General features: G+C 42.5%; 1 protein-coding gene across 1 annotated transcript; it reads right to left on the reverse strand.

The window, feature by feature from the left end:
- Positions 1–3836: 3836 nt before the first annotated feature.
- LOC149278952 (histone H1A-like) lies at positions 3837–7342 on the reverse strand. Its single transcript, XM_089501577.1, has 2 exons — positions 7322–7342; positions 3837–4292 (listed from the first exon to the last, which is right to left on the reverse strand). Exons 1-2 carry the CDS (start codon positions 7340–7342, stop codon positions 3837–3839), a joined length of 477 nt encoding a protein of 158 aa, XP_089357703.1.
- Between the last annotated feature and the right edge of the window lie 5887 nt (positions 7343–13229).

The raw sequence follows: 13229 nt of genomic DNA on the forward strand, positions 1-13229 counted from the left end.
CACGCGTCATTATCTCGCGGTCACGCGGCTTCCTTTCCTGATTATACCTTCCCATACAGGAAAACGGACAGAACGACGCCATTCACTTGAAGAAACTTAACGGAGCAAAAACGACAGATGACCCGTCTTCCTGTTTATGGATCTCGGTCTCGCATTTCGGAGCCACAAAAGTCACAAATAAAAATATAACTTAAAAATAATATTATTATTCATTAGTCCTTTTGATGGTCTGTGTTTCTTAAGTTTGCATGGCTGATAGCGTATACAGTGGCTAGGAACATAGATGGGATGAATCAAGGTGTATATACCGTATTGGCCCGAATACAGGCCGCACTTTTTCCCCCACTTTAAGTCTTTAAAGTGGGGGTGCGGCCTATATTCGGGGTGTAGCACCCGACGCCCGGGACATGCAGTTCTGGGCGCCGGGCAGGCAGCGGGGTTAGGATACAGATCCCCCGCATCCTACTCTTGGTTGTCTAAGCGCATCGCGCAGACGTTCACCGGCAGCGGCAATGCGAGCGTAAACAGCCTCCGCTGCCGGCACATCTGCACGATGTGCTTTAACAACCTCCCTTGCCGGGAATTCCCACAGACCCCCAACATATACCGTTGGAAAGGTAAACGACTCACCATACCGGTATAAGGCTTGTAAAAGAAAGAATAAAAAATATTAAGTTAAAAAATGAAAATGTAAAAAAAATGATTTGGGGGTCTCTAAAGGCAGGTAAATAAAGATCAAAATTGCCCAGAGACCCCCAAATTAAATGATCTAAACATAAACTAATGTAACTTTAAAAAAAAAAAAAAGTTTAAGTATTCTAGCAAAATGACCACTGTGGTAGCCAATGTTACCACAGTGATCATATAGCTATGAAAAGTCACATTCCCTTTTTAAAAATGGCCGATACTAAAATGTAACCCCATGATTCCTTTGATCATGGGGTTAAATTTAGCCAATGGTAGAGGAAAGAAATTTTTGAAATCCTGATGAACTTTAAATATTACTAAAATCAGCCATTGGCATATTGGGGTAAAAGGCATAAGGGGCATGGTGGCATTTCAAGGGTAAAAGGCATATAGGGGGCTTTAAGGCATATCAGGGGGGCACAGTGGCATATATGGGGCTATAAGGCATATCAGGGGGGCACAGTGGCATATATGGGGCTATAAGGCATATCAGGGAGGCACAGTGGCATATTAGGGGACAGAGTGGCATATAGGAGGTATAAGGGGGCACAGTGGCATCTCTGACATATAGGAGGGTATAAGGCATATCTGGGGGCAGAGTGGCATATAGGGGGTATAAGGCATTTCCGGGGGCAGAGTAGCATATAGGGGGTATAAGGAATTTCTGGGGGCAGAGTAGCATATAGGGGGTATAAGGCATTTCTGGGATAGAGAGGCAAGCTGGGGTGAGATGCGCACAACTGGACAAAAACAGTTTACGTGAATATTTACTAGGAAAGCTTTTTTTGGGTTCTTGGCTTTAATTATTATGTCAGTAAAATAAGAAGGCAAATCGTGAAATGCCATTGTAAATTATAAGTTTTTATTTTAAATAAGCGAAACATTTGCATATTGTTTTGTTTTTTTACCCGATTAATCGAAAAAATAATCAGCCCAATAATTGCAGCCCTACACTCAAATTTTGTCCTAGAGATACATGCAGCCCCTCATTTGAAGCTCCAAGGGGTGTAGTTTCTTGAAATGTGTACTTTATGTACCCTAATTTAACTTCCCAGATGTCTAGATCTCTTTAACTTCAGATATGGCAGATTTGACAATCTTGTTAAAAAATTGTCTTAAAACTTTTAGGGGTGATGCCTGCAATTAGACAGCGCTAGGCAGCTGGGAAGTTAAATTATGGGACAAAAAGTATACATTTGCAGAAACTACACCCCTTGGCGCATCCAATGAGGAGCTGCATGTATTAGTGGCACAAGACTGGAGACATAAATGAACTTGTCTCTTTTAATATATTTTGTTTAATATAAGTGTGATATTCACTTATTTGCTGTGCACGGCAGATTTGTGATACAAATAAGACCTCATTTGCTGCGGCTGGGGGTGTAGTTTCTAAAAATATATAGTTTTGTTGGCATATTTTAAAATGTAAAGATGTAATTTTAAATGTAAAGATGTCTTTTGTGATAGTCTAATAAATTGAACTTTTAGCAATAAAATATTAGAAAAACACAGTCTACTGTTGTCAATTTCTGTTTATTTTAGACCGGTTACCTGCTACAAATATCTAGCAACACAGCTTTTGATATTAGAGTTTTCGAAAAATACAATTACAAACTAGTTTTTATTGAGTCGGAAGAAAAAAAAAAAAATACACACTTTTCCCCCCATTTTTGGCTTTATTTTGCAAACCTAATGAGACGTAGACGTATCAAAAAGGCATATTTGGAATCTGCTGGGTGTGCTGAAAAAAAACAACAATATATGGTTTTCATAGTTTATTCCCAATAAACGTGAAATGCACCAAAATGCCGCAAACCAGCTTAGCACCCAGGGTGGGAAATGGCTTAGCAGCCAAGGGGTTAAACACGAACATTTCTCCGAACCTTTTGATGAGCCTATTTGATCCGGCCCGCTTGTGAGTGGATCTTACACCATATTAAAGTCTTTTTTATTTCCACATATCGCACTATTATTGTATTTGATTTTTTTCCCCGATGTATTTGCGCTCCACGATCTGCCGTTGGTTTCTTTGAGGACGAGTATCGCTGGGAGCTGCTTACTTTTGGGAAGAACTATATTCATTTTTATTGAATTTACACGTGGAATTTCGTGTTTTTTGCTTTCTTAGAAAATATGAATATATATAATATAAAGATATATTAAATATATTATATTAAATATATTATATTAAATATTCATATAGACAGGTCCTCCGGATTCTAATTTATAATATAAAAATGTTTATATATGTTAGAATTAAAAATATAAAATAATATTTACAATATTTGTAAAAGATAAATTATAATTTATACACTGAATTAAAAAAATAAAAATATAACTCATAATGAATAAAATATAATTTACGATATTATTTTAATATAAACTTAAATAAAAAAAATATAACAAAAATATAAAGTTAATATAAGTTATAATTTGCAATATCTTAAAATATGAATTATAAATTAAAAATAACACTAATAAATGATATTATAAATTACATTTATGTAGAGAAAATATATATTGGAGTTAACGTTATTTACAGTATTTTATACCCAGCTCTTCTACTTAATATGACATAAATCGCACAACCTTTTCACCCCTAACCAATAACGCCTTATTCCTCCAGTCCTTAACTGTTCCCTAACAAAGGCTCTCCTCCTCACTTATCACCTCTTCCTTTTCCCGTCTACAAGATTTCACTTGAGCTGCCCCATATCTCTGGAATCTAAAACCCACTTCTTCAGAGAAGCATTCCACCTTAGCTGCTAGAACTTCCTTGTCATTGAGACAACCACCACACCACCTCTCACCCTTTCTCTATGCCTTATGTTTGTCACCCATTCCCTCAAGATTGTAAGCTTGCGAGCAGGGATCTCTCCACCTAATGTATCGGTTTGTCTTAGTCTGTCAATTCTCGTCTTGTCATACCCTTTGAACTTATGTATTGTATTAAGCGCTGCGTAAATTGTTGGCGCTATATAAATAAAAGATAATAATAATAATAATAATAATAATAGCCGCGGCCGGGTGATTAAACGTTTTTTTTTCTTTTTCGGAGGATATGATGGTTCTGAAAATAACCTTTTGTGTGAAGAATTAAGTGGGAAAGCACACACCAGAGGCGCTCCAAAACCCACGCCCCCCCCTTCTCACTTGTTGGGGGCTGCCTTTTTAGCCTTGGGCTTAGCGGGGCTTTTGGCTGCGCTGGGCTTTGTGGCCTTCTTAGCTGGGCTCTTGCCAGCTTTCTTCACCTTAACCTTAGGCTTCTTGGGACTCTTGGCAGCGGCCGACGGTTTCTTGATCTTTTTCGGGCTTTTCTTCACTCCTGCAGGGGCTTTCTTGGGCGACTTCACAACCTTCTTAGAGGCTACTTTTTTAGGCTTTACGGGAGTTTCCTTCTTCTTTGATGTCTTCTCTCTGCTCTCCAGCTGCTTCTTGTTCAGCTTGAAAGAGCCAGAGGCACCGCTGCCTTTCAGCTGGATCAGGGTCTCTTTAGACACCAGACCCTTGAGAGCGAGCTTCAGGCGGCTGTTATTCTTTTCTACGTCGTAGCCGCCAGCAGCGAGTGCTTTTTTAAGAGCTGCGAGAGACACTCCGCTGCGCTCCTTGGACGCAGAGACTGCTTTAACAATAAGCTCGGAGACACTGGGACCGGACTTCACAGGACGGCTACTTACTTGTGGGAGGGTCTTCTGGACTGCACAGAGGAAGCGGAGTTCACGTGACATCCTACTTCCTCTGTGCTTTAGCAGAGAAGGCAGAGGGAGGCCGCGCCCCTGCTGAAGTCTGTGAGCGGCATCGAGGAGCTGCAGTGCAGGTAAGGGGGTGGGGAGGGTGTTTGAATGAGTGTGTGTGATTGAGGGAATGAATGATTATATGAATAAATGAGTGTGTGTGTGATAGCATGGATGTGTAAGTGCTGGAACCTAGGCATGATGGGACTGTGATTGCTGTTAGCAATCACACTCCTATCATGCCAAGTCAGCCAGTACATGCTGAAACCTGGCCAGCTGCCCCCCTTGTGTAGTGATGCTGCCAGCAGTATGGGGTCTGCACATCACTTACAGCCACCCTGTTGTGACAGGGCCAGGCTAGCTGGCTCATGTGTCATATGAAGTTTAGCCGGGTCACGGAGCACTTTTCTGTTCGGTTCCGTATACCGTGACCTGGTAATATTTTAGATTGTGTATTATTGTGTAACCGGCCCAGAGACTGATGTGGCTTCAGCTCCAGCCTTCAAAGAGACATGACCCATGCACTACACATTATCATTACGGCACTGTGTATAAACTGTTCGAACACCAAATAAATGACACGGAGGCACATTGGATTTAGAATTGGCCACGACATTTATTTACTAAATGCCGCAACATTGTTTATTACTCCAAATTTAACAGTATTAAAGAAATGTACACATCTTAAAATTCTGAATTTAAAACTGAACCGACCATAACTTAATGGTCCTATAGACGACACCAGCCCCGCCAGATACCACCGGTCGTTGTAAAACTCATGACACGATGGGTCGGGGCAATAAACACCTTGAATGTAGCAAACCTGTATGGGCATCACTCTAACATCTAACATCTAACACAACATGAATGTATGCCCATACCACAAAAGATCAAGGTCTAAAAACCTCTGGATCACTCCGCCAGATCCCAACGCAATCCACTGCAGCCGTCCTCCGCTGAACTCCTAGACTCGGGGAGGGAGGGCGGGAATCTTCTCTCCTCTGTATATCAGTTTGAAATAATAAATATGGTTATTTACACATAAGTTTATACAGTATATTTTCCCTCCAAAATAAATCCCACCCAGGTGATACTGAGTCGCTGACCGATGTTTGACCCCAAATCCTCCCCCAGTTCCTTCCTGAGTGCATGGCTGGGTCATGTAACCCCTTCTGCCTATACGTCTCCAGGGGTCTCTATCCTATAATCTGGCTGGGGCTCTTAATCAGCCAACACAGCCCTGTCTGCCCAGACGGCACCCGCACTACAGGGGGGATAACACAGGTGGGGGAACCCATTGTATTCTGTAATCCCCTCACCTGATGGGATTTGTGATGGGATGTGGCTGATGGGATTGGGGGTTGGGTTCGGTACACATTGCATTGAGATTGTATATAAATTCTGTGTGTTTGTAATAAAGAGAGTTCTTCTTGGTTTACTACGAATGGTGGTCTGGATGATCCATGGATAGCTGAGTGCGATCCGTATGAGGGACTGACTGGTGATTCCTCAGCCCTCAAACAGGGGGACCCAGCCTTGGGTACGGTGACCCTGTAACACCTGTACCAGCGTGTATTGGCTGACTTGGCATGATAGGAGTGTGATTGCTAACAGCAATCACAGTCCCATCATGCCTAGGTTCCAGCATTTACTGGATGGATGTGTAAGTGCTGGAACCTAGGCATGATGGGACTGTGATTGCTGTTAGCAATCACACTCCTATCATGCCAAGTCAGCCAGTACATGCTGAAACCTGGCTAGCTGCCCCCCTTGTGTATTGATGCTGCCAGCAGTATGGGGTCTGCACATCACTTACAGCCACCCTGTCCCAGCGTGTATTGGCTGACTTGGCATGATAGGAGTGTGAATGCTAACAGCAATCACAGTCCCATCATGCCTAGGTTCCAGCATTTACTGGATGGATGTGTAAGTGCTGGAACCTAGGCATGATGGGACTGTGACTACTGTTAGCAATCACACTCCTATCATGCCAAGTCAGCCAGTACATGCTGAAACCTAGCTAGCTGCCCCCCTTGTGTAGTGATGCTGCCAGCAGTATGGGGTCTGCACATCACTTACAGCCACCCTGTACCAGCATGTACTGGCTGACTTGGCATGATAGGAGTGTGATTGCTAACAGCAATCACAGCGAGCACAGTCCCATCATGCCTAGGTACCAGCATTTACTGGTTGCCTGGGTATGATAGGAGTGTGATTGCTGTTAGCAATCACACTCCTATCATGCCAAGTCATATTGCTAATTTTGTCCAATTGTGTGTTACCTACTTTTATTAAACATGTGAGTTTTTATTATTATTTTTGACATGGGGGTCATTTTCGGTTTTGGCTAAGTGAACCCTGAATGTTTTGGTCCAGAATTTTCATTTTACTTCATCCCTAGAATAAATCTAGGGAATCCAGAATTTGTAGTCGCAAAACTTTCAAGGCCCAGAAATCAGTGAGAGGAAGAGTAAAGGTTTTGTGTCATTTTACTTTATTTTAATCTGCATATTTTATTAAAGGCCATATTTTTTGTCACAGTGAAAAATGAGTGCGGCCCGCGCACGTATACAATTCTGATGAAGTGGCCCACTGCAGAAAAAACTTGGACACCCCTGGATTATGCCCTTTGTACATGCGCCCCTTTTTCTTAGATTTTTTTACAGATATGATTCAATATGTAAATTGAATTTGTTGAAAAAAAATTGTTGGGTAAAAATCATGTTTTTTGGAGGGGGGTGAGGGGGTGGGGGGGGCCCTTAACAGAGTCTCGCACCCGGCCCTGAGGCGTCTAGTTACGCCCCTGATTGGACGCCGTTTCTGAAACCTCCCCATGCTGCCGATCGCCGGGGCATCGCTGGATTTGCATTCAGGGGGAGTTGAAAGGAAAATATACTTACCGTTTGCGCGTAAAGTCTCATCACGCTTCTAATTCAAAGCAGTTAAATTTCCTACACCGTGCAGCCCCACCCCCCCAAAAAAAACAAAAAAAAACCTGCCAGGGAACAGCACCCAAGAGGTGTGAAATAATAAATAAATAAAATAATGAATACAGATAATTAATAAAATACATTCTTTTATATCACCTATTAAAGATTAATTTACCCTTAAGCTTAATCTTAAATTTATATAACCCAATCATTAATTATTATTAATTATTATATTAAGAATAGCCTAATATTTATACATTAAAGAATAACATTAAAAATTATGAATATTTTTAACTAATAATAATCAATTAAATAATTTAAAATAAATTGTATTTCTACTGCTAGTGCATGGCTGCCTGCCGGTCTTAGGACTTATAGGATTTATTTATTATTCAAAATAATAAAAGTAATTATTAAGATTAGGTTTTGTCTTATCAGGACGTTTTATGTGCGAGAGTGTGTTTGTGTGTATTAGCGCGTGAGCATACGTCAGTGAGGAAAGGGTTATGCGTGAGAATGTGTTTGTGTGCATGCACCACTGCGTATTAATGATGTATATACTATTTCTTTAACGTGAGTGCGTGTGTATAGAACTAGAAAGGGAAAATAACAGGAAAGATCCTTGTGAATTGTTTGTGTGTGTGTGTGTGTGTGTGTGTGAACTCTGTAAAACACAGCTTTACATCTATGATCACATAGACTGACCTCTGTATAGTAACACACAGACTGACTTATGACTATACGTTAATATTGGGGGCCCAGAGCAGCAGACTAGCGTGCCCCCCTCCCCCTGCCCTGTAATCAGCCCTTCGAAGCCTGTATTTTTGTGACAGGGGGAGCCGGCACCAGACTTACTTAAGAGGGCGGGGCTTCAAATTCAGCAGCCGGCACCAATACGGAGACAGGGGAGGGACTATCTAGCCGTCTACTACCTCTCTCATTCTCCTAGCCCCTCCCCCGAGTGTCTGTTTGGATCAACCCCTTCCTTTCTTGTGTCTTCTGGAGATCCCAGATCTGCTCAAGGCAAGAAAAAGTTGGAGGAGGGAGAGAGCGGATGGACGTGAAATTACATTTTTAATATATTTTTTAAATAACATTTTAAATGGATTCCTGCCTTGAATAGGGAGCCGAGTCCCGCTCCTTAGGTATTTAGTTTCTTGTTGTTCTTGTTGAGTACTTTGATGGTTTTGGCAACAGTCCCGGTGTTCTTGTTGCGGTTTGGCAGCAGTCCCGGTGTTCTTGTTGCGGTTTGGCAGCAGTCCCGGTGTATTGATTGGTTGGGGTTTGGCCGCTGTCCAGGCGTTCATTGACTTGGTGTTGTGATAAATGAATGCCGGCGAGGAGAGGGTGCCGAATGTTAGGTTAATACGTACGTGTTTGTTTTGTATTAAATATATAAAGAAAAATACGTTATTTTTGCAGTTGTAAAACCTTTTTTTTTTCTCAAGCATAATTAAGACATTCAGAACGAACAAAATACATTGCAAACGTTCCTTTAATTGTCACGTAACAGGAGGGGACGCTTCTCCGTGCGGATTGAGAAAGCTCACACAGCTCCCTGACTGCGACTCGGATGATGGACTGCCACGCGGGGGCCACTCTCCCACAGCTTCCTGACGGCCACTCGGCCCCCCCTCCAGAAAGCCACTGGGGAACCCCCACCCACAACTTCCGGACTGCCACTCAGGGGCCCCCCTTCCACAGTTTCCTGACAGTCACTCAGGGGTCCCCCTCCCAAGGATTCCAGACTGCCACTCAGGGCCCCCCTCCCAAGGATTCCAGACTGCCACTCGGGGGGTCCCCTCCCAAAGCATCCGGACTTCCACTCAGGGGGCCCCTTCCCACCGCTTCCTGGCCTCATAATGTGTATTTATACCAGCAATGTATTATATATATATATAAATAAAGTTAGTTCCATTTATATGTGATGGCTCAGAGTAGTAGTAGTGTTCGACAACTAAATAATGGATAATAAATTACACTGACATACTATATACGGTGCTGCAGAGTATGTTAATGTATTCTGTTACAGTATTATATAATTGTGGCATATTTGTTACATTGTGCATTCTATTTGATAATGTCATATATATATATTCATTGTCGCTTCCCAATGTTATTTCTTTGATTTACTGTAAAAGTTATGCCATAGTTAGTAAAGGCAGACAGATGCCCAGACTCTTCTTTAATTCTGTGATCAGGCCCCAGTTACCCCTGCATTCCTGTGAAAATATGTTGTCGTTCCATGTCAGTAATGTCACAGAGCTGGCTAGTACGACCGACTACCTCCGCTGACTTGTGCTCCCTTAGCCTTGGACAACACTCCCTTCCCAGATTCCCCAGTCACTAGCAGTGTAGGGTATATAAAAATGAAGAACACTTTATTTTTTACACACATGGCTAGATATAGCCAGCAAAGTGAACATTAACATAAACAGTCAGGTATTGGATTACAACGGCTACAGAACCGCCCCCTTAATCTGGGTAATTTGGACTCCCAGGGGCAATAGGGTCATTAAAGTGATTAACAATACAATGGGGTCCCCACCTCCACTATATATTATTGGCCAACATTTCCAGGGAAAAGAATGGTTTGGCCGGTGTCAGAGACAATTCTTGCGTGGAAAGAGTTAAAATACTAGCGTGTTAAATGTCCATGGGTTGTCTGTTTTTTTTTTTTTAAATGTATGATTTGATGGGTGAATTGAATTGGCCGGGTTCAACGATGTCCCAAATAACACGGGGGGCAGTGACCACACGTCACATTTCCAAATTTGAAAAATGCACACCTCTCAAATGTGGCCTTTTAACCCCCCAACAAACCCGTGCATGGGGTTATCACTGTACTCAATAGATGATATTGAACATATATTAAGGTACCAGGAACCGTAAAATCATACCTGAAGTAAAATGTGTGCGGAAAAAACAGAAAAAAATACTGCAAACTTTGATGAATGCTGGTGATAAAATGTGTGCATGGGAAGAGTTAAAATATCAGCATTTGAAATACCCTGGGATGTCTAGTTTTCAAAACTCTATGGTTTTATTTGCTATACGTGTAAAAGCCCTTTTGCCCTCAAACAGCCAGGAAAACCCCTTAAAGGGCAGAATCACTGTAGTTGGGAGATGTTGCAGAACACATATTGGGGTGTTGTTTCATCACACCTCACCCCAATACCTCATTTCAATCACTGACCACTCCTATGACCCCCAGCCATCACATCTAATGCCGATTACATCTAGCCACTACACATCACACCTCGCTCCTGCCACACCCAGCCATCACGCATCAGAACCATGATACCCAGCTTTTACACATTACACCTGGGAGTAGATGGCTAGATAGTCCCTCCCCTGTCTCTGTATTGGTGCAGGCTGCTGAAGAGGCTCCCTCTTTTTGGTCTTCTGGGGATCCTAGTTCTAAGTCTTGGGGTAAATGGGCATATTCAAGGTTATTGCCCCTAGTCTGAGAGATTGTAACCAGGTCTCACAATCTCGGGTGAATGGACAGATTCTTTGGGTTTTTACCCCAGTATCTTAGGTAAATTAGCAAATTATCAGTTTAAATGTCTTGGGTTAAATAGGCAGATTCTAAAGAGTTTTATCCCAGTTTCAGAATCGCGGGTGAATACACAGATTCTTTATGTTTTTAACCCGGGCTCAGAGTCTCGGGGTGAAATGCAGATTCAGTTTTTTCAGTGTACTCTTTGGGTGTGGCTAGGAAGTGGGCGGGGCTTTTAAAAAAACACTCATAAAAGAACCTTCTCAAAAACTGGGTGTGGCTGCTTAAAGCCACGCCCACTATGCCATAAACCAATCATTCCTGGTGTTCCGTCAACAGCCTCATTGTGATGTCATAAGTAGCACAGGGTATCAATAGAGTGTGAGACTGGTAAACTGGTCATTGCTCAACAGAGCAGGCGACAGCGAAGATGTGCAAAGCCCAGCGCGATGTATATCTGAGCCAACTATTGTGTTTGGGGTACATTGGAGCTTTTATACTCCTCTGTATCATATTATTAATACGCAAAAAGAGAGAAGACTCTGAGAGACATCAACATGGATCCGGACACCATCTGCACCTTGTGCATTCTCTGGTGAACATCAACAACTCCATGTTCCAGATGAAGATGGAACACAGACGGTCTATGTCTTGTCTTGTGGATAGAGTCTCAAATCTGGAAGAAAATCTAAATCCAGAACGTGACTACAGCCGGAGGTATGAAAACCAGTCACCGAGACACCTGAGAGAGCATCGTGCGACCACCGCGAGAAGCTATCAGGTGTCACCTGATCGCATATCATGGAATTATTTCAACCTGGCTGAGGAAAAGGACTATGGCCTGTCTCAGGAGAAAAAAGAGCTCCAGGCAGTTATCAACAGCCTTCGTAGGCAGAATGAAGAATTGATAGAGCGCCTAGAAGACATGAGCAAAAAAGTCACTTTTCTTCAAGAACTAAAGAATTCCAAAGACTTACAGACTGAAGACCTGGAAAAGAGACTTTATGCCATGGAGATGTCCGCATCTGAACATCTTGATGCTGCTGAAGACCTCACGATTGAACTGTTCAAAGCTGAATACGCCAATGAGGACCTCATTGAGGACAACATTGAGTTACACCAACAGCTATCTGTGGCCAAATACCTTGAGAAGTTTGAAGATGCTGTTGGAGCAATGAAAGCCTCTCTTCTAAGAGATAAACAGCTGAGCAATCCAGTTAGCACTCAACTTCGTGTGAAGATGGAGCAACTGCTCTCCGAAACACAAGGCTTCAGGTCCACACAAATCCCAATAACTGATGACCCTTCATGTTGTACGTGGCCCTCACCACCAAGCAGGCTGCTCTCTAGGGAACCATCACCCAGCCCTTAGATTCTTGCCTGGCCACGGCAATGGAGCAACCTCTGAGATCTCTTCAATGTTCTTAACCGTCTTCAGGAGGATGCTCCCTTGGTCACCAGTTGCCAATCAAAGAACATCACAAGTTTCCGTCTGTACTGTGATTTCTTCCATTGATCTCGAATCACAAATTCCCAACCATTAATCAATTTGGCAATAAAATTTAACATCTAGTATGGATCATACCATTTATTATACAGAAAATGGGGGGGGGTCACAAATTTGAAGTGAAACCTTCTACAAAGAGAAGGGTAACAGTACAATGATGCAAATTATAAGAACACAAAGTTAATATGGTGGCTCCCATGGTTTACACATAATACAGGGTTCTAATACATATACATGCACATTGTACAGCGCTGCAGAATGTGATGGCGCTATAAACATCATTACATAGGTATATTTACTGATTTATATCCATACCTGGGAACTTCCTGCTGTAGAGTACCAGGCGCTCTCCTCCTTCTGGTAGTGATGGCATCATGGGGGAGGGGCTATCTGTGCATAGGCATAAGTGGGCGGGAAGTAGGAGGGGAAATGGGGACCCTGGCCTGGAGGAAAAATCCTGAGAAACTATCCAGTCAAACAAATAAATCCTACCATCAAAACGTAACTCTTATTAGTAAGTGTAACGTATGAGATCAATACAAAGTATCTAAACAGTGTCAGTGACCGCTCAACATAGAGACTCCTAACGACAGACACTATGTATAACTATTCACCCTATCGCTCCTCCCTACATCCCAGACCGCCTACATCTAATAAAGTTACTCTCCCATAGTGACATTCTCCGTATCAGATGATGTAGACGGTGCCCTAATCTGTCAGTCTGTCTCGCCTACAAACATCCTAGGACTGCCTGCATCAAAGAGAAAAAAGAAAAATAAATGCAGCATATTGCATCATTCCATCCAGGAGCGGGGCTCCCCACTTCTGCATCACATATCAAAAGAAGTACCAACGCTTATCATCGCGTG

This window comes from Sceloporus occidentalis, unplaced genomic scaffold, assembly GCF_023333645.1.
Source record: "Sceloporus occidentalis isolate IW3139 unplaced genomic scaffold, rSceOcc1.0.p SCAF_176, whole genome shotgun sequence".
In the NCBI taxonomy this organism is placed as follows: domain Eukaryota; kingdom Metazoa; phylum Chordata; class Lepidosauria; order Squamata; family Phrynosomatidae; genus Sceloporus; species Sceloporus occidentalis.